This window comes from Pleurodeles waltl, chromosome 11, assembly GCF_031143425.1.
Source record: "Pleurodeles waltl isolate 20211129_DDA chromosome 11, aPleWal1.hap1.20221129, whole genome shotgun sequence".
Classification (NCBI taxonomy): Eukaryota; Metazoa; Chordata; class Amphibia; order Caudata; family Salamandridae; genus Pleurodeles; species Pleurodeles waltl.
Window position 1 is genome coordinate 529,641,563 of NC_090450.1, and position 22,729 is coordinate 529,664,291.

Below are 22,729 nucleotides of genomic sequence, written 5' to 3' on the forward strand. Positions count from 1 at the left end.
ACGGTCCCCCTCAGAATCTGCCCTGGCGACATAATGGCGATACTAAAATCTACACAAGCGTGTGTCGACCTCGCTCGTCCGCAAGCGGAGCGCCTGTAGTTCTTCTAGGGTCACAGCGCCCGTCACCATCTCCCGCTCCGCATCTCGGAGCTCAGCTTCCGCCTTCCTCAACTCTTTTGCCAGCACGCGCCGCGTTGCCCACGCTGCTGACATGCAGAGGCCTCTAACCACCACATTGTGGGCATCCCACTCCAAAGCACGCGATGACACCGTCCCATTATTGAGTTTAAAATATGCAGAAATGTGCTCTGACAGCTCGTGACGGAATGGTGGATCTAACAGTAAACTTGGTTGCAGCCTCCAGGTGGGAATGCGAGTCCTCGCTCTACCCCAGTGAGTGGTACACAGCAATGGGCAATGATCCAATATTGTTTTAGCTAGATAGGAAGCCCCTGTGAAGTTGCTAACTAGTTCGGCAGAGCAGAGCAGTAGGTCTATGCGGGTGTGAAGGTGGTGAACCGGGGAGAAAAAGGAATATTCCCTGTCTAGGGGATGCAACGTACGCCATACGTCCACTAGTCTGCGCTCTGAAATCCAGGTCTGAAACACTTGGGAAGTTTTCCTACAAGGAGCGCTGCCCAATGGGCATGTCCGGCACGCAGTTCCAATCTCTGCCCCATATGTATTGCGAAGTTGGATTTTGGAACAACTGGGGAGCGAGTGACAGGAGAAATTCTCCTTGCTTTGAGTTGGGAGCATATAAACCAGTTATGATGAGCGGTTTACCATCTAGAGAGCCCTCCAACTGTACATGCCGGCCATCCACATCAATTTTGTGATGCTTTACTGTGTAGGGTACTTCTGGGGCAATCCATACTAACACTCCCTTGGCGTATGCAGAAGTCGTGGTGCCATAAGTTAGACCACGCCATCTATTCTTAATACTATGTAATTCGTCTAGTGTTAAAGGGGTTTCCTGTAGTATGGCAATATGTATTTTGTATCATTTAAGGTACACATAGATCCTGCAGCGCTTATTGGAGCTAGCCATGCCTCTCACATTCCATGTTATTATATGTGGGCAATCCCATATAAGCGTAAGTTTATACAGTGGTATGAGTATCATCTGGATGCCCTCCCGTGAAAAGAATCTTGAACCATGCATTCCTGTTCCCCCCCCCCCCCCCCCCATTGCCACCACAACCTCCCCCCACCCCCACCCCCTGTTTTGGAGCCCCACCGTCTAACGTGAGTGAAAGAGGATAGAAAAAGAAAATGGAAATGAACAAAGAGAAGACTTCTTAGATGAAGCCCAACTTGTAACACGGTGGTACAATAGGTGTCACGTGTAATAACTGTCATGGTATGGTCTGTCAGGTGTCCCGTTAGGGTGTGTGGGGGGGGCGTGAGTGTGGCACTGGGAAGTCCAGTCGTGATGGCCCCAACCGGATGTTCATCACCCCCACCTCGCCCCATGCACTCCACCGCCTTCGTTGTCCAAAACATCAGCATTCTTACCCAGGAGGGGACTCTTAAGCAGGACGACAAGTAGGAAGCGCCAGTCTGGCCTTGGAGTTCCACTGGTTCGTCCGGTTAGTCCCAGCTCAACAGTCTATTGATATATACATCGGTTTAGGGCTTAAATGTCATCTGCCATGCATGGTGTGATCTCTGGGCCGAGCACCGATGGAGATGTGGAGCCACTAGATTGACCCGACAAAAGGTCCAAGTTCGCACCCTTGGCATCTCGGTGAATCTGGCGCTGTGGTGAGGTAAACAAATTAGCTTCTCTCAGGGCCTGTTTCTGGTTTTCGGGAGGTTGTGCCTTGGATGGACGTGTCTCAGGCTTTGATTTTTTTCTTCGAGGTTGGGGAGTGAGCCACGTTCCTTGTTTAGAGTTATCATGTTTGAGCTGAGCCAGCCTTTTGGCATGGAGCCAGGTCCAGGCATCTTCAGGGGATGGAAAAGTATGCGTCTTCTCTGTCTATTACAGAGTCGTGCCGAAACAACAGGGAGTAGGAGAAATTATTGTTGCACAATAGTTGTTTCGCTCTCGTAAAGGATGCACGCCTGCGTTGTACTTCGACGGTGTAGTCTGGATATGCCATTATTACTTTGCCATCCATCTGTATTGGGCCATGAGTCCTGAATCTTTGGAGGATCTGGTCTCTGTCTCGAAAGTTTAGGAGGCGCGTTATCAAGGGCCGAGGGTGGGCTCCCGGCCGTGGTGGTCCACTTGGGATTCGGTGAGCGCGCTCCACAGCAAACATGGGTGATGCAGTGGTCGTCATCACTTTGTCCAGAAGCCATGTCTCCAGAAATATTTCAGCATTCAGTGACTCCACACGCTCTGGGAACCCCATAAACCTGATGTTGTTTCTCTTTGAGCGTCCTTCCGCATCTTCTGCTCTCCACTGTAAGTGATTAACCTCTGTTTCCATGCGCTGTACCGGGTCACGCAGATCTTTGATTTCTGGCAAAGTTACAATGAGCGGCCACTCATTTTCAGTGACCCTGTCTGCTAATTTGCAGTGGTCCGCTCTGAGCAGATTCACTTCGAATACTACTGAGTCTATCTTCCCTTCCAAGGTAGTTTTCGTGTCTAACACTGCTTGTAATAACTTATCAAATTGTGCTGAGTGCGTTTGTAGAGTCAGATTCATTTGTTGTAACGCAGCAGCTTGCGTCCCCGCCAGCCCTGCTGGGATCGGTTCCTCTGAGTCCGCCATTGGTTGCGGCCTAGGTGGTTTTGGCTTGACCATAATTGTGTAGATTGCTGTGTCTGGACCGGGGACACCAACCAACCCGTGCCCCCTGAGCTGTCCAGCAAGCTTCTTATCCAGAGGCGGGGTGACAGATACCACGCGGGCCTGATCTATCCCAAGTCGCAGCACAGGCGTGAGAGTTAGATTGTCTTATGAACCCCGTATGCCGATGTCGTAGATGGGGTTACGGTGAATATAAAACCGCACGCTGTCCAGTTATAATGATTGTGGCCAGTTCAATGTCCAACTTCAATCTTGGTCCATCCTGTGCTGTTTCAAGTGTGTCACTGCCAGTTCAGTTGAGAGGCGTTCATAAACTGCAGCTGGGCCAGATCACGGTGGGCCTGCCTCATCAAAAAACCCTATGTCAGGGCTAGCTAGTCGCAAGGTTAAGTGAGCGTTTGTTACCCGTATAGACCCCGACGCGCCTAGCTATCTAGTGGTAACTGTAAGTGCTTGGATGTCAATCCTGGGCCTTGCAGGACAACCTAGGCCATGACCAGGAGGCGCGTGCTGTCAGGGAAGACTGCGCAGTTGTGCAATCGACTGCCCCACTTTGCCGAAGTGTACTACGATCCAATCCACTAGTCAAAAAATGCTGGGTCTCACTTCTGGCTCAGTCGCCAGCCCTTCCGCTGATCGCAACAAACCTTGCTGCCGCGATAGCTTTGCGCATAGTCTTTTGTCACCCTCCGCCGTTCTTGATGGCACCCCCAAGTCCCGACTGCACTCTCCAGGGTGCTGTCGCACTCCGCCGCGCTGATGTTGTCGCCCGTCTTCCAACGTCCCTGCCGGCAGGTGTCCCCAGAGATCCCCACATGGCCGCCCTCACCCTCAGCTCATTTTCACAGTTTGTTTGTAAGAAGTTGGCTCTCTATATACTATTTCAAGGTAAGAAATAGTGTGCACAGAGTCCAAGGGTTCCCCTTAGAGATACAATAGTGGCACAAGTAGAAAATTCTATTGCTCTAATTTTGTGATAGTGTGGTCGAGCAGGAGGCTTATCAGAGGGTAGTGTTAAGCATTTGTTATACAGACACACAGGCAATAAATGAGGAACAATAGGTTTTTATATTGAAAAATATATTTTCTTAGTTTATTTTAAGAACCACAGGTACAAGACTTACAGTTAATGCTTTAAATGTAAGGTACTTCACTTAGATACTTTAGGAACTTTGAGGGAAAACTATATCATGTACAGTCTTTGTAAAAATGGCAATAAGCTATTTTCAAAGTGGACACAGTGCAAAAATCAACAGTTCCTGGGGGAGGTAAGTAAAGGTTAGGTTAGGAGGTAAGTAAAACACTTACAAGTCTCAGTCCTGGGGCATAGGCAGCCCACCGTTGGGGGTTCAAGGCAACCCCAAAGTTACCACACCAACAGCTCAGGGTCGGTCAGGTGCAGAGGTCAAAGAGGTGCCCAAAACACATAGGCGCCTATGGAGAACAGGGGTGCTCCGGTTCCAGTCTGCCAGCAGGTAAGTACCCGCATCCTTGGGGGGCAGACCAGGGGGGTTTTGTAGAGGATTGGGGGGGGGATGGGACACAAGTAGACACACAAAACACACCCTCAGCGGCACAGGGGCGGCCGGGTGCAGTGCGCAAAGCAGGAGTCGGGTATCAGATCGGAAACAATGGAGGGACCTGGGGGTCACTCTAGCGGTGCAGGCAAGCACAGGGGGGGCTTCTACGGACAGCCACCACCTGGGCTAGGCAGAGGGTCGCCTGGGGGTCACTCCTGCACTGAGGTTCGGTTTTTAATAATGACCAAACTGACTTCCTAATGTTTACCAGTCATAGCCCTGTTCTTGCCCACCAGGGAATAGGCAGGTGGCCAGACATCACAGACTGGCACCAAGCAATCCTGATTTTCTCACTTAACACCCTACCCAAGAGAGTCGTCTGATTCAGGCTTCAACCAGCAAGCTGAAACCCAATTTATTCCCTACAACTCCTACAGCTAGGAGGCCCAAGCAGATTAAGGCATATGGAAAACAAATGTTCGTTTTGGCCAGCCTAGCATTGAGATTGGTCAGTGCAGGCTACCTATTGGCTGAAATAAGCATGTGCATGGGGACATGTGCAGCAAGATCTTGCTGGTGGTCCTGGAAGATCATGGGTGCCTCACTGGGATGGTCATGATGTGGCGAATTGCGTAATTCGTGCTGGCATTGATATGATTGATTTGTCTGGGAAGGAAAGTTGGAATCCATGTGGTGCTCCTCTGCTATGCATGGCTGCGCTTTCTGGAGACCTACCAGGCTCTTTTATGGATATGCCTTTCAATAGCTTATGCCATTTATGCAAAAAAGTACATTCTGCCTTGGAACGTTTCCAAGAAAGTAGAGACATGGTTCCTGATCAGTTTAGAAAAGTTTGAGGCTACTTTAGGGGGCTGGGGTATAGGCAACATCAGTCTCTCCAGCCAGTGCTGCAAACACCATTCCTTTCCAGGCAGTAAAAGTGGATTTGGCTCGTAAGATGCAGGCCATAAGGGCATCAGTCCTCCATGTTCCCTTCCCCTGCAACAACAGCCACCAATCTGCTTTAACTTGCCGTTAGTGACACGGAACCTGTAGGAAAGTACCCTCTTTTTGGCATGGTTACCCCCCACTTTTTGCCTGCTGTCAGTGTGTTTGTGACTGTGTTCAGTGGGATCCTGCTAACCAGGCCCCCAGGGACTGTGCTCTCTTCCCTGTAAATTTGATAGTTAATTACTTTATGCACCCCAAAATTGGCATACTGGTACCCCCATGTAAGTTCCGAGTATATGGTGCCTAGGTACCCAGGGAACTGGGGCACCAGGGGGTTCTCCATGGGCTGCAGCATGTAATATCCCACCCTTTTGAGCCCATGGAAAATGTGTCTGCAGACCTACCATTGCAGCCTGCATGAAAAAGTGCATTCACCCTTTCACCATAGGTCACAAGTCACCCTTATGACAGGCACTTCTAGCCCAGAGGACAGGGTGGAAGTGCCTGTGTGTGAAGGCACCCCTGCATGAGCAGAGGTGCCCCTGCAAACTCTAGCTCCTTTTTCCTGAACTTCCTGAGTGCGGGGAAGCCTTGTACTGGACATAGGTCACTACCTATGTCCAGCTCCATAATGGTAACCCCGAACCTAGGCATGTTTGGTATCAAATATGTCATAATCATACTGTTGCCAGTATTGGTTGAATGATTCCATTCACTCTAGGGGCTCCTTAGAGGACCCCCAGCTTTGCTCCTACCAGTTTGCAGAGTTTTCCCAGGCAGCCCGCACTGCTGTTATCCTACAGACAGGTTTTTGCCCTCATGCAGCTTGAACAGCTGAAGCCCAGGAAGGCAGAACAAAGGCTTTCCTTTGGGAGAGGGAGGCAACACCATGTTCCTTTAGAAATAGGTGTTACTTTGTTTGGGGGGGTGGGGGAGGGTAGCATCCCCAAGCCACTGGAATGGTTTGAAGGGCACATTTGGTACCCCTGGGCCCCGCTCTGATGCAAAACTGAACAATGGAAAGGGGAGTAAGCACTCCCCTGTCCATCACCACCCACCTGGTGCCCAGAACTCCTCCAAGGTGGGCAGAGGCGTCTGTCATAATCTGAGTGGCCAGGTCTGGCAGGTGACGTCACAGCCCCTTCGTTATAGAGGACCAATCCCCCTTTTAGGGCTATATAGGGTCTCCCTCTTGGTGGGTCCTCAGATTCGACTTGCAAGATTGCAGCAGGACTCCTCCGCAATGTTTACTTCGACTTCTGGCCACTGGAACCGCAACTAGACTTCGCAGGAACCGATGATCTGCAGATTCAGCGACGACTTCGCTCTGCAACATTGTTTCTCCGGCTCCTTCCAGCAACTGCAACAGTTCCCCAGCTGTGCATTCTCTGAGGGCGGAAAGGCTTCAGTCTGCAGCAAGAAGGAATCTCCCTTGGGGTAAAGGAGTCACTTCCCTGCATTCACAGGCACCAACTGTATTGTCGACCGGCCGTGTGGATCCTCTCTCCCTCATCCCTGCGTGGATCCTGCAACACAGGTGGTGTTCTTGAGTGGTCCCCTCTACCAGCTGTCCAACTTTGGAGGTGGTGAGTCTTTGCCTCTCCTTGCAGGACAGAACCAATGTGCAACGCGACTCTTGCAGGTACCAAGGCTTGTTGGCTCCTCTTACAAGGGATCTTCAGGCTCCGTGCAGTCCCCGCCTCCAGCACTTTTCTCTGCAACACGTAGTCTCCTGCCTGCTGTTCCAGCAATGTGAGACTCCTTTCCAGGTGTGCTGAGTGGGCCTCACTGCTACTCCTGTGCCGGCTGCCTGTGAGTTGCCTTTAGGGGCTACATCCTCGTCTTCTGGCTCTCCTCACTGCTGAGGGTTGCCTGGGACTCCCCTCCTTGGGTTGAATCCCCTCGGACCTTCCAGGTCCCCAGCAGCTCTACAACTCCTCTTCTGCAATGCCTGCCTTTGCCAAGGCTTGTTGGTGGTTTTTCCACACCACTGACGGACTGCAACTCTTCTTCCGACGGGAGACATCAACTGCATCACTTCTGGAACTCTTCCTCTGCCCCTGTGCTGCATAGCCAACTCCTGGTCTTCACCGTCGACCTGGTCCTGCACTCCAAGTGGAACTGGACTTGGTCCCCTTCATTTGAAGGGCCTTTTCTGCCAGGATCGATCTCCTGTTTCTTCCAGTCTTGCTTGGGTCTTGCACAGTAATTTTACAAAGTTTATCTGTAGGTTTGGGAAAATACAGGTACTTACCTCTTCTCTCCTGGTCGCTGGGGGGCACTCTGGTACTTACCTTTTGGGGTTCCTACTTCTTCCAGCTCCCCGCTACAGAGTCCACTTACCTGGGCTGGAGTATATCTTTTGCATTCCATTTGTTTAGTATATGATTTGGTCTCCTCCTAGGGTCTCTATTGTTTACTGTCATTTCACTGTTTTCTATTGCTTTCTATGCCCATTCCTGATTATAAGGTATATATAATAGTGTGTTTATTCACCTGCTAGTACGGTATTTCCTATACAGTACTTTAGTGCTTGTGTTACTCTAATAAAGTAGCTTTGTTTTTGTAAAACAGTGTGGTTCTTTCATGTGTGTAAGTGCTGTGTGACTATAAGTGGTATTGCAGAAGCTTTGCATGTCTCCTAGATAAGTCTTGGCTCCTTATCCACAGCTACTTCTAGAGAGCCTGGCTTCCTAGACACTGACTTCACCTCACTATTAGGGGATACCTGGACCTGGTATAAGGTGATAACACCATAGATGCTCACCACACACCAGGCTTCTTCCTACACAATGAATCTGTTGTAGGCAGGAATCCAGCATTTTTCTCATAGTGCGACGTTGATCATGTCCAGCAGATAGGTCCTTCAAATTGTTCAGCATGTCTATGCTTGACCCTTTCTTTCTGCTCCATCAACCACTCCCCACCCACATCAGATCAAATCTCAGAGGAGCACCTGTCCATTCTGTTGCAAGAGCTGTGAATTTTACTTTCCAAAGGAGCCTATCAGAGTGTTCACCAGTCAAATCTGGGAGGGTTGCTATGCACAATATTTGTGGTGAATAAGAACTGAGGGCCTTTGATCTTCGATTTCTAATTGTCTTCCTGCAGAAGAACAAATTCAAAATGCTCAGGCTGGACCAGAACCTGCCTGGACTGGATATGGATGGTCCCTTTGACCTGCAGGATGCGTAGTTTCATTTAAGTAATTTCATATACATGTCATGCAGTTCCACAGGCGTTACCTGTGGTTCAAGGTAGACTGGATACATTTTCAGTTTGCTGTGCATCCCCTTCGTCCTCACCAGTGCTTCTTGGTCTTTTCCATGTTGACTACACAAGCAGTGGAATCTAAAGTTCCAGTGGGCCCTGCACCAAGAAAACTTGTGAGATGCCTTCAAATCTTGAAGGAGACTTCACACAATCTGCAGTGGTGGCTACTAAACTGTAATTGTCCCAGCGGCTCACACCTCTCCGTTTCCCATCCAGAGCTGATGGTGTTTAAGGGCTCATCATTTCTGGGTTAAGGAGTCATAATAGTGACTGCAGATTGGGCTACAACAGTGTGGTACCCGGAGCACTTGGGAATGAGTGCCTATCCTCTGATTGTGTTGCCACTTCAGGAGGATATCTTGTCTACGCAACAAGGAAGGGTCCTTGACCCAAATCTACGCCTGCATATATAGATATTTAATGGCGGCAGTTGACTTCCATTCATGCCGAGTTCTGGGACAGATTTGTGAACTGGTGTGGTATTTGCAAAACCTACCACTTTACAAGCCAGCTTGTCAGATGTTCTTCTGTTTGTTTTCTCTTTAGCTCACGAAGGCCTTGCAGTCGGCAGTATTAAAGATTGTGTTGGCCCTGTCAGCATTTCTGTGTTTGCTAGACCAACTGTCCTTGTTTAAATCACCAGTTGGGATGAGATTTATTAAAGGTTTGACACACCTGTTTCACCCCCAACTTGATATTAACATTTCACATATGCATCCCCGTCGAGATGATGCATAGTTTCTTGGTGCATCTCCTGTCTTTAAAGACCATCTTCTTCATTGCAATTATGTCAGTGCCTCATATTAGTGAACTCCAGGCACTTTCAGTGAAACCTCCATATATCTACTTTTTGTGGACAAGTTGGTGTTCAGAACATGGGTAGCATTCTTGCCAAAAGTCATGACTTCCTTTACAGTGAGCAGCCCATCACCGTACCTGTGTTCTTTGCTCTGCCTCATCCCTCAAAAGAGAAGGAGAGGCTCCTCTTGCTGGACCTCAGAAGGGCTTTAGGCTTTTACATCTGTCATACGAAGGAACTATGTGAATGATACTGACCCTATTGAGGTGGATAGTCCTTTGCATTAATGTTTTATACACAGTGGCCAAGAAGCAGCTCCCGAAAGAGCTGACAGCTCATTTCATCAGGGTTAAAGCTGCTACCACTGTGTTGGTTCACGGAGTGCTTGTTCTTGACATCTATCAAGCTGTTATATGGGCATCAATGCATATGTTCACAAAGCACTACTGCCTTGACAGCCAGATCAGTGCGAAGAATATTCACCCGCTCTGTCCTGCAAGGAATTTTCCTCCGAGTCCTTTCCACAGAACCTTCACCTGGGGAGATACTGCTTTGTTATCTATTTTAAGTTAAGGAATCTGTAGTTAGAAGTATCCATCATAGGAAAAAGTTAATTACATGTGTTACTGCAATTGTTGGTGGATACTCTATATAACTGCATATTCCTAGTTTCCCTCCCTTCTCCTCTTTCTGTGGAGTCTCCTCTTTCCGCCATCTAAACAGGTCCCAAGTTAGGAATCTGCAGAACAATACCACCATTTGTTTAGGCTCCTCATCGTAGGGTATGAAATGAGACCAGCAGGAAACTGATGTCCAAGTGCAGGGATGGTGCTTTTATGCAGCTCCATCCTTTTACCTTTGTGGTGAGGTGGATTGAGTTTGAAAGTGCATGGCACCACCAAGCGGTATACTGGAACATTGCTGGCAAAAGTATTCCATATCCAGCCTAACATCTGGAGAGTATTCCAAACCTGGGAATCTGGTTAAATACACAATCCACTAGAAAGAGAGTTAACAAACATTAGTAACTTGTTTGGGGGGCAGTCTATGCCAAAACTAGCAGGTATCAGCGGTGGCTGCCGCAAATCTCAGTGGGGGGTGGGGAGGGGGAGAAAGGGGATGGAGAAAGAACAAAAAAAAAAAGACACATTCTGCCGACGCCATCTTCTGCCACCTCGATCGTTGCTTCTCTTCTTGTGGTGTACCAGCATTCTCTCGGACATCAGAAAAGGCTTCCCAGCAAACCTGCCGCTGCTTTCATGCTAAACCTAGCATGAAAGCAGCGGCAGGGTTGGTCTGAGCGGCTTGGGCTGCTGCTCAGACACAGCCTTGCGTCTGTGCAGTTTCTCCAGCCCAGCTGTTAAACACAGCCAGGCTGGAGAAACCTAAGTGTGTATGTGTGTTTGGCCAGCCTGAGATGGCTGGCCAAACACACATGCGCACTTAGGGGCATTCTCTACATCCCCGCCCCTCGCTGTACTGCTGGCTGAGCTAGCAGATGAAAATGAAACAATAGTTGAACTTTCATTTCATTTTTCATCTTCTGACTCTTGGCCAGGGGGGTGACGCTCCTCTGCCATTGCGGAGGAGCTGCCCCTGGCTGGTAGACTCCCATTCTTAGTTCTTCTTTCAGAGTGGTTGAAAAGATCAGACCTGCAATGTGCATGGCTAGACTGTTGGGCATGAGTTTGTTCTTGGTCCCAAAACAAACCTGTCATTTCCTATGAGCATTCCATTTTGTTAGGATCTCTTTCTAGGATTTTTGTTCATTGTATGTCCCTGAAAAGACTCCACTCTTAACTTCCAGCCACTGCAACACAAAACAAGACACTCACTTGAGGTTTGTGCAGGTTTCTGATCATAATAAGAGCAAGCAATACATAGATATCAAGAATGTGAGGAGTCAGTACATCTGAAACCTTCTCTGTTTTACTGTAAATTAAATCTAGACACAGAGATTAAAGGGAAAAGAAGCAAAAAAAATCATTCAAAACTGACCCCTTGGCACTTAGGGTACCAGTCCCAGAGTGCAACCGGCTTAAAATCACAAACACAAATGTAGTCTGAGGTGTCTTGGATGTCGCTGTGGTATTTAGACAGGGTTCTGTTGAGGAGACATCAAAGTATTCCACTATCGGTTTGACTGAAATACTGTTTCTCCCTCCTGAGACAGAAGTTTGCCTGTTGCACTTTCACCCAGGCACAGATGTGTGTGGCTGGTTGTTAGTGTTCTGAGTAGATAGCTGCGTGGCTGCTTTTGAGGAGATAAAAAAAACACAAGTGCCTGCTGAGAAAAACGTGTAACTGAGGAAGAGCTTGTGAAGGTAGGTGTGCAATGACATTTGACACTTGACTATTTGTTTACCTCATCTATGGAGGCTATTATATTTATGGAAGTTAAATACAGGTCTCCCAGACTCCCTGAGTTTTTTTTTTTTTTTTTTTTTTTTTTTTTTTAGTAAAAGAAGATTTGAAGTTTCCAAAAAGTGAAAATCAGCCACAGAAAATGCCAGAAATGCAGGTTAGTTAAGCAACTGTATTACATGTATATGCCACTGGCTGTAGAACATTTTATTCTTGGAAATTTGAATTTTATGGCTGTCATACATACAATGCAGTGGGACTCCTTAAACCCTTTTATCTTTACTGGAAACTTGTACATACAGTTTTAAAAGTTGCAATTCTGATTGCCGGTCCCTCACCATGCGAATTTCTCCAAGCACCCACACTAGATGAAACAACTTTGATAACATCTCTTGTGTGCTTACAAGTGATGTCGTCGACCTCTGTTGGGACACCATCCTGTTTCTGGAAATGATGACAGACAGATGTAGAAGGATGCCATCCTTGCACGCTTACTTAAGTTCCTCTTTTCTGCTCCCGAAGACATGGGTCCGAAGCTCCACTCCTACAGAATTCTTAATTTTGGCAGTGTACCGGAATGTCCCCCCTTCAGAGGGCTAGTTTCAAGCCATGCTGCACATCAGAAGCAGACTTCAGTGACATGCAACACGTGCTTAAGGTGCCTCAGGACCAAGCATGTCCCCAAGTCATGTGCAAGTGTCCCTTGATGGCCCCAAAAGCATTGAGGGAAAGTGGGGTCTAGCTCTATGTCACAGAATACGAGAAGCAAGATATTTCTAATGTAAAGTTCCATGACAAGTTGAGGAGAAGCACAGGCGGAGTCTTGAGCATCCAAATGCTCCTGCTCTAGGGGAAAGTCACTCAGATAATGGTAGAGACACCTGACTCTATCTTCGTTGCCAGATTTGGAGTTTGTGCCGTGGGTATCCTGGTCTGTCTTCTACTCTGGAGCAGATTGCAGTCAGTAAGGACATGCTGCAGGTTTTTAGTCCCTTCCTGTTTCCATCAGTTGCGCATTCTGGCCCGATCACACATCAGCCTTCTTGTCAAATTTTGGTGGTGGTAGCACACTTGGCACTGACTGACCCCAGATGAAGGCAGCTTCATCAGCCAACAACAGGAGGGTTGGCTTCCACCCCTTTGTCATGGGCCTTGCCTCCTAGTCCTCCATCAGCACTTGCTATAATTATGGTGGTGCCATCTCCGGATCGAAAACGTGCCCAGCTAAGGCTCACCCAATGTTAGGCTACACAATTACTAAAGGAAACACCAAGGATGATGAGGGCTTCCATTCACTCTCTACCCTAAACTCTGAGAGACTGGAGGACATTTTTGATATGGGTTAGACACCTTTCAAAGCGTCCAACGTGTTCTACATGATAAAGATCAATTATGAATCGGGTAATTTGCTTCTGCGATGAATGCAGGTCTTTATTTCAATTTGCAAACACCAGTGGCTGGAATACCTTTCCATGCGGCATTCTGGAATCACACTAGGGCCTCTCATGGAAGAAAGTGCCCATTTTGCAGTAGTGGTTCTTATGGTGGTGAAAGCCTAGAAATTCCACTTACCACAGAAGAGAATAAGGCTGAACTCCTCACATAGATTTTGTAGCCTCGTTATCTTCCCAACCAAATTCCCATGGATCTTTCTCTACATATGCATGATCCAAAACATTTACACATCTTCTGATCAAGTAGATCGCTCTTTTAATAAGTCGACTCACCAAATATGACATCAGTAGAAGGTCACTTAGTAGGACTAACCTCTTGAACTCACTGTAACGAAGATCGTCACATTTGTGACAGTCTGAAGATGTAGAAAAATACCTTGTGTGTGTGTGGAAAACATCTTCTAAGTCACATTCTTCCTGTGTCTCAGCAAATCTTTTTAGAAACTTCACAGGTTCACCAGTTAAGGCTCCAAGTTTTGTTCAAATTTTTCTTAGTGTCATCACACCTGTAAGAATATGTGCCTTAATAAGAACACAGAGCATCTCTGGGTCAAGTTTCTTGTACAGAATATGAAGTGGGATTAAGCGTCTTTTCTCGCCTGTTCCATAACTTATCCATACCTCTGATAATCCTTGATTTATGAACATTGCAACACATCCAAGTAGCACAATAATATACGAGTCATTTGACAGTAGTGACTCGATTGGAACCATTTCGAACAGCCCACTCAGCTTGTGGCACAACACGAAGGTCAGCTTCCTCCAATTTTCTGGTAAATTCTTGAACAATATGGCCCGTACATTTTCAATCTCTCTCTCTGCAGGCACCAACTCCTCATTGACAATCATTCCACTTGTAGTAATTGGAAATAAAGTGTTCACTGAAGAATCTGCATTGTTTTGGCGAGTTAACTTCTCCAAGTTCATCTTGTTTGATGTTGATGACCAGAATTTATCAAGTTGCACAGGTATAGGTGTAGAATTTTTAATGCTGGCAAGGTCAATTGTTCCATGTCAATGTAGACGTTCATCTGATTTGCTCACATTCTTTGACCGATACTTCAAGATAACTGTCAAAGACAATGTGCAGTTCTTGCAAGGTGCACACTGACTTTGATATATGTAGAACAATCTGAACAACCGCTCCTGTGTTGTGCATTTATCAAATCTTGACCATTCGCAATTGTGATGTATAGTTCACGAAAACAGCAGTTTTCAATGAGAACACCTTTTCGAATTGAAATTCTTCAAGCTCTTGTACGAGTTTGTGCTTCACTGGTTTGGTTGCAGCATCTCCATCAAATAATGCGTTTGTTGGAAGAAGGCCATGCGAAAGAATGTCCTTGGTAAATTCACCCCTTTCTTTTGCTACATCTATCTATCTATGTGCTTTAGAAAGCTGTTTTTTTAATAACCTGTTTTATAGTGGCTGGTTGGACGAAACTCTTACTATGGGAATTAAAGCATGGAAGTTCAACTTTAGTGATTATGTCACACAGCTTTTTCTCTTACAATACAAATCTCTCCTGCTTCAGATCTGCGTATAGTTTTGAGCCATGTTCCAGGACATCTGGTAGATTTGTCTTTATACTATTATCCACATATTATTTGGTCACAAAGTTGTGAGTTGCACAGGCTCAGTCATTTCAACGGGGTTTCCTTGCTGCTGCATGAAATGGAGAAGTCTGTCAACATGTTTATTAAACAGTTCCATTCTTTCCCACAAGTTCGAGGTGAGGAACAATTTCACAATGGTCCATTAATTTTGAATTTGTCATCTCTCTGAAAACATTGTAAATAGAAAGGACTTCATGGTAAACTAGCTGCCATTGAGCAACATTTTCACTTTTACGTGCCTGACCAACCATTCTCTTGGAGCTTTTCTGTGATGTCTGGATCAACGGTTTCAGTTTCATATCTGGAGCCACAGCAGTGAACCTTCCCTCTCTGTGTTTCACCACAAAATGTCTTTGGATGAATTTTCTGGAGAAGTATGTTTTTTCCACCTCTAGCTCCTTCACTGTTTCCAAATACCAGGACCCAAATCTCAGGTAGTTTATGCAATCGAATTAGCGAAACACAGTAATAAGTGGCTCCACAGTCGTCACGTGCAGATACCAATCACCTTCACGATCAGCATGTACCAAGTTTTTCACTAGAGCTATTGAGTAGTACATTTTCCCAGTACTTACAGAGTTCTGATTTTCTTCACATTCTTTGACAAACTCTACAAACTTGGTTTTCATGTTTTCTGATTTTGAACTGAGTTTATAGAACATTGCCTGGCTTTGCATTATGTATTTTGAATGAAGTGCACCCTGTGCCTTGTTCGTTTCTGAGATAAGATGCAAAACCTAATTTGTCATTCTTGTTCCTGAAAGCATTCTAGTGCAATGTTTCTATGTCCTCAGATATGATGAGCATACCTTGTAATGACACAATAGGTTCCGCTCAATACTGACTGGACAATTTTGCTTCCAAAGATTTCATCCTCAATAAGTGCATCGTCTGTGCCACATCCATTAAGATACCTTCCTGCACAACACAACTTTTATCATGTGGAAAACGCCCATCATTGGATAAAGATCATCAAATTCTACTGGATTTTTCATAAAAATGTCAGCAACAGTATGTAAAACATCTTCATTGCAGAAAATTGGCAGGATAGGCCGGTCTTCAAGCTGAGCGCGCATATTTTGGAAATGTTTTAGAACGGTGTATACTTGTTAGAAATGGGGTCTCTAGTTGGCAGTGGTTTGTACCCTGTCCTCACTCTAGTCAGCATAAGGGAGTCACACAGCTAATATAACACCCGCTCACCCCCTTGGTAGCTTGGTATGAGCTGTCGGGCTTATCTCAGAGGCAATGTGTAAAGTATTTGTGTACACATGCACACACACACACGCACACACACAGTAAAACACTGAAAGCACCACAAAAGTACTCCACACCGCTTAAGAAAAGTAGCCAATATTTATCTGAGTTAAACGACCAGAACAACAAACATCTAACCTACACAAATAAACATTTTTCAAAGATTAAATGTTAATAAAGCGCTTAGAAACACAATAGCTACAACAGGGACTATCACAGCCACTTGACCGAGTCGTTCCTAACATCCAATGCCACTCACGAGGGCATGCGGGCCAGTCACAGAGTCGCATGGATCCCAGGTACAGTGTAGGAAAGTACCCTCTTTTTAGCATGGTTACCCCCACTTTTTACCTGCTGTCACTGTGCTTAGACAGTTTTACCCTTTACACCCCCACAACTGGCATACTGGTGTACCCTTGTAAGTCCCTAGTATATGGTACGTATGTACCCGGGGCATTGGTACACCAGGGGTCCCCTATGGGCTACAACATGTATTACACCAACCATGGGAGTCCATGCAAACTGTGTCTGCAGGCATGCCGTTTCAGCCCGCATGAAAAGGTGCATTCATCCTTTCACTGCTGGTCACTGCACCAGGTCACTGTAAGTCACTCCTGTGATGGGCCCTCCTAGCCCAGGGGGTGGGGTGCAGGTTACTGTGTGTTAGGGCACCCCTGTGAGGGCACCCCTGCATGAACAGAGGTGCCCCTACGAACTCCAGTTTCAATGCACTGGAACTTTGTAAGTGCGGGGAAGCCATTTTACCCATGTACTGGCCACTTGTGGCCAAGCTACATAATGGTAACTCCGAACCTAGGCATATTTGGTATCAAACTGTTCAGAATTGGATCCCAATACTAATGCCAGTAATGGGAGCATGATTCCATGTACCCTAGGGGCTCCTTAGAGGACCCCCCTGTATTGTGCCTACCAATCTTCAGGGTTTTGCGGCCAGCCCACGCTGCTGCAGCCTCTCAGACAGGTTTCTGCCCTCCTGCTACTTGACCAGTTTAAGCAGGGGAAGGCAGAACAAAGGATTTCCTGTGGGAGAGGAAGGCAACACCCTCTCCCTTGGAAATAGGTGTTACAAGGCTGGGCAGGGGTAGTCTCCCCCCGCCACGGGCTTGCTTTTAAGGGCACATTTGGTGTCCTTCTTTCATAATCCGATTTGCACCAGTCCAGGTACTCCCTGATCTGGTGCGAAAGTACACAAAGGAAAGGGGCGTGTCCATCACCAGGGGTGGTGCCCAGAGCTCCTCCAGGTAGCCACTTGATTCTGCCATCTTAGAAAGAAGATGTGCAGAGGCCCCTGGGAGCATCTGTTTGGTCAAGACATGTGACTGATGTCAGTGACCCCCCTCTGATGAGTGGTCACCCTGCAAAGTGATCAAGCCCCCTTTTAGGGCTATTTAGGGACTCCCTTGTGTGTGGGTCCCCAGATTCAGCATGCAAGACTCCACAAGGACTCCTCTGCATTGACCTATTCTGCTGGTGGCCACTGGAACCGCTGCTGGACTGGTCAGGAACCAAACAAGCCTGCAAGTCCGATACGACCGCCTTGCACATTGTTTCACTGGCTCCTTCCAGCATTTGTAAAATTTCCACAGCTGTGCATCCTCTGGGGTGAGCAGGACTTAAGCTGCACCAAAAAAGCAAGAAGGAATCTCCCTTGGACTCCCTTGCATCCGCAGGCACCTAAGGTAACGACATCCAGGTGCTGGGATCTGCTCCCCGCTGGAAGTGCGTGATTCCCCCAACACAGGTGGTGGTTCTGAGTGGTCCTCTCTGCTTTCGTTCAAGACAGAAGAAGCAAACAGCAGGCTGGCACAGCAACGTGGCAGTCCCTCCTACAGCTCATCTTCCTGACAGAATGTCCTCAGTCCAGAAGAATTCTAACTTTGTGGTGTGGGAGGTTGAGTACTTATACCCATTTCTGCCTTTGAAGTAGGCAAAATTCAAAGGAAGGTTTTTGTAGTGCAGAAGACCCTGCCTTTCCTGCCCTGGCCCCAGACTCACTCTGGTGGATTGGAGACTGCTTTGTGGAAGGACAGGCACAGCCTTATTCAGGTGCAAATGTCAGCTCTTCCCACCACTCTAGCCCTTGAAGACCCATAAGGATATGCAGGGCCTCAGCTCCCTTTGTGTGACTGTCTAGAGTGAATTCTCAAACAGCCCAACTGTCATCTTGACCCAGACGTGTATTCCAGGCAGGCAGAGGCACAGAATGGTTAAGCAAGAAAATGACCACTTTCTAAAAGTGGCATTTTCAAACGTACAATTTAAAAACCAACTTTACCAAAAGATGTATTTTTAAATTGTGAGTTTAGAGACCCCAAACTCCATAGCTCTATCTGCTCCCAATGGGAAATTACACTTAAAATATATTTCAAGGCAATCCCCATGTTAACCTACGGGAGAGATAGGCCCTGCAATATTGAAAACCAAATTTAGCAGTATTTCACTATCAGGACATGTAAAACACACCAGTACATGTCCTGCCTTTTAAATACACTGCACCCTGCTCCTGGGTCTGCCTTGGGCTTATCTTAGGGGTGACTTACATATAGTAAAAACAGAAATGGCAGTTTAAAACTGCCCACAAATACACTACAGCTGCAGGTCTGAGAAATGTTTACAGAGCTGCTAGTGTGGTTGGCACAATCAGTGCTGCAGGCCCACTAAAATCATTTGATTTAACAGGCCCTGGGCACACATGATACACTGTACAAATAACTTACTAGTAAATCATAAATGCCAATCATGGATAAACCAATAACCAGTACAATTTAGACAGAGAGCACTTTCACTTTAGCACTGGTCAGCAGTCGTAAAAAGCCCAGAGTCCTAAAACCAGCAAAAACGAAATTCTGCACAGGATCAAAAACAGGAGGTCAGAAGCAAAAGGTTGGGAATAACCCTGCAAAAAGGGCCATTTCATCCATCTGTTTCAATCTTTTGTGAATTTTTCTTGATGTATTTCTGCAGCATCTCAAACTCTCTTCTGTCCAGCCACAGTTGGTGTTCGCTTTTCTTTCTGATTAGTTTGACATATGACACATTTTTCTTTGTTGAAGGAGTCCTCAGATTTTGTAGTTAGCAACACTCTGTCAGGAGATAAAGATCCTCTGCTACCACCTGCTTCACTCATGTTTACGAATTTGAATCAACAGAAAACCTGAAAAATAACAATATTAAAATGAATTGCCAATATGATGGCTAAAACACATCATTATAGAGCTGCCATTTTGGAAAATGGCAGAAGGGTTGCTATAAGACTACTTGACCCCAAAAATGTAGTTTATGGGTCTCATGGTTCTTGAAATATTACATAACCACTGCAACACATCTGCCATTTTCAAAATGCCGTCCAGATAAAATCAGCCTGGATTAGCAATGTCTACCCAAGCTAAATTACTTCTCTAATGTTTCAAAAACACATATAAAGGGGCCAGAACTAAGCGGATGTCATACTAAACTGTTTGGGGCAGATTTCTGAACCAGTAAGTCTTGTAGTACATGTTTCCATGGGTAAGGTAAACCCAAAATCTTTTTCTCTCTCCTCTGGATACAATTTCACCAACTCGCCAGACACCCACTTTCAGCTTCACCCCCACACACCACCCACATCCTCAAGGTCGCTAATTCTCCTACATTGCACCCAAGACATGTAACGACCTCCCTCACCATGTCAGAGCCTCCTCTCACTTCATGAATTCCTCAAGAAGCTGAAGACCTGGCTCTTCACATATGCACCTTGGGGGCCACACACCTGCCTAAGCACTTGAATATTCGCTTGGGAGGTCAGTGTGATATACAAATCAAAATAATGTAACATAGCACTGGATGTAGAGTGAAAAAGTCAAAAAGAATCACTGCTATGTACAAGAAAGTAAAGTTTCCAATTCCATTCTCCGAATGCAGTGTGTTTTTTGGGCTGTTGTACACACGTCCTTTGGAACATGACATGCAAAGAGTTGCCATCTTAGCCAAAGAACAAAGCCTTCACTCATATAGTATATGATAGTTGGGATGCTGATAAATGTTTTCTTTGTTCTGGACTGGGCACCATAGATTCTGTCTTCTGTGCTATGGGCATGACGTGGTCTCTTTAGCGAGAAGTCAAACACAAAAAAGGTGGTTAGAGGATAGCTTACAGTTGGTCTCACCACTGGCAAATGCTCCTGGAAGCATTCCAACCCATTGTTCTTTTGCAAACTTGCCACTTCAATTTGGGCCCAGCCAGATGAAAATGAGTGGTGACCCTGCTCCAGTAAAAACAGTCCAGCCTGAACTGTGAGACCAGGTCCTCCCTGAACCGGAACACAAGCAACTCAAGACTGATTTTCCCCTGATTGAGGCTCCAAGGTTGGGTGCAGCTTGGTTCCAGTGGCACAGTGAGCACAGGACCCACATCTAGGCATGCTCTGAGTCCTTACAGAAATTAGACTGGAGGAGTTATTTAGTTATGGACCATCCTCCCATATATCTAGCACAAACACACAACTGATAACAAAGAGAAGTAAGAAACAGGACCTGTTCTGTTTACAGTGGAAGAGAAAGCCTCATTCACATTATAGTGGCATGCTTCATCACAGGTTAATTCACCCCATCCTGATAAAATAGTACTGACAAGGTGGCCACGATCTCAGTGAAAGGGAATTCAGAATAATTATTGCTGTATAAGCAAGGGATCCAGATCACTTTTAGCACTGTTTCTACATATACACAAAGGGATTCTTTTTTTTTTTTTTTCAAGGTTACCTCGAGCTGCATTAAAAAGCAAACCCCAAAATAAGATGCATAGTGAGAATAACACCTCATGTTTTGGCCCCTAACAGTAGCCTTCATAGGTTCTTGGATCTTTGTCAAGTCTCATAAAATTCCTAATCTAGGTATTACATCAGACTGTGTGTAAAGGTGAGAGTAAGTCTTACCTTCAATGTGACTGTGTTCACTCATTATGCACTATTACCTACATGGTATTGTCTTAAAATCAACTACAAATTGAGACATACTTGATTACTAGCACATGCACTGCAGTTTTTAATATAAATTTTAAAACGTATGCAGATAATGCGACGGTGTTCCTACTTACTGAGACTTTGGTTTAAACTCAAGGGTCTCTAGGCGATGGTGCCTGCCTTTAGTTAGACTCCAGACTCCTTTATAACTTTCTATCTCTGTAACTAATCCCATGGGTCTTGAAGAAATTCAGGTACATTTGAGCACTGTTGATTCTGGTGCTCCATGTTGTGCCCAAAGGGACTGGATCTTCAAACTGCTGACCCTGAACATCTGCTTTCCATTTCTTTTTTGGGAGTTGGCCACTCCCAAACCTGCACAATCTAAACTTTCATACTTGGGGAATGACCGGAACCAACTGAGGGGGCTTTGATCTACCATCTGAGGTGGTTGATCTCAATTCCATGGCTGCACCTACATGCTGATTCCTCACTTCTTGATTATAACCATGTTTCAGCATTTCAAGAGGTGTCGCAGGCCGGTGGGGGGCACCGACTCAATCACGGCTGTGCACGTGGGACCACTGTATGACATCACTGGAGCCATGAAGTGCCCTGTCAGCATGATGCCAATTCCATTTTTTCCACGTCTTTAAAGTGTTTCAAAGCACTTCAACTTTCCTCAGGGCTGTAATTTTTTGCAGTTTTCTTCCATTTTATTCATTTTAGGTGCAGTTTTCTCTCAACATGTTGCCACATAGAAAGTGCGGCACCAATAGCTCCAGTGCCTGCGACTCTACCTGCCTCCGCACTGACTTCACTCGCTCTGATAATCCCTGCGATGTTGTTTCCTTGACCTCAGGATGATCACACGTACCCTACTTTTCCAATACTAGGTATGAACCCCAGCGATTTTCTCAGCACCATGTTCGGTATATTTAATAGGGCTATGATCCCATCTGGTGTGTCTGCAAACTCTCTGTGACTTACCAGCAGGCACCTTCCTGCTATTAATGCCACTTACCTGGTTCAGCTGGCTGACTCTGGCTCTGGAGCCAACAACTCCGATGACGAAACCGCCGCTGTCTCAGCCTCAGCTGGTTCTTCCATCTGTCCGGACATAGAATTTTCACCACGCTGCAGTTAGCCACACTTGCGCAGGAAACATCTTCACCAGTGCCGCCATCAATGCCACCAAGTTTAATAACACAAGGGCAACACTGAAATCTGTAGGAACATGGTTAAATTGGCTATTTCAGAAGGACACTGGCCTCTGAGATAATAATTGTTTATCAATTTGTAAAGAGGAAATATTCTGCAAAACAATGTTTTTCACAATCAAGAGCTACAAAACAGTGTGTATGTGCGTAAGTGACAAGTGGGGCGCTAACCATGCTCAATGCTCAGGCAGAAGTGATAGAAAATGTACAATATGTGTATCACAACTCACAGCAATTGTATGCAGTATGTATTTCTCAAATGTTCTTATTCAAACATGTCTGCACACTTCAGTCAATGACGTTTTGATCCTCAGCTAATGCAGGATCCTCATCAGGACTTGAAATATAGTCAGGCCGAGACTGTAAGAGATGAAATCCACGTGAACAATGTAATGTGCTCACTTAATGATGAATACAGGTGCTTCAGAAAGGATGTTGAATAGTCTGAGGCCAGGCCATAGGGATCTAAACAAAGATATGGAAGGCTCCTAATGGTATAGCAACTAGATTGCTGTTAGCCAAATGGTAATGTTCTCACGCCGCAA

General features: G+C 46.2%; 1 protein-coding gene across 1 annotated transcript in view; it reads left to right on the forward strand.

Moving 5' to 3' along the window:
• XRN1 (5'-3' exoribonuclease 1) overlaps window positions 1–22,729 on the forward strand; it is an 838,379-nt gene that overhangs the window by 542,127 nt on the left and 273,523 nt on the right. Inside the window, exon 34 of the mRNA XM_069213922.1 lies at window positions 11,771–11,832. Coding sequence (XP_069070023.1) covers window positions 11,771–11,832 — 62 coding nt within the window. The remainder of the gene's footprint in view (window positions 1–11,770; window positions 11,833–22,729) is intronic.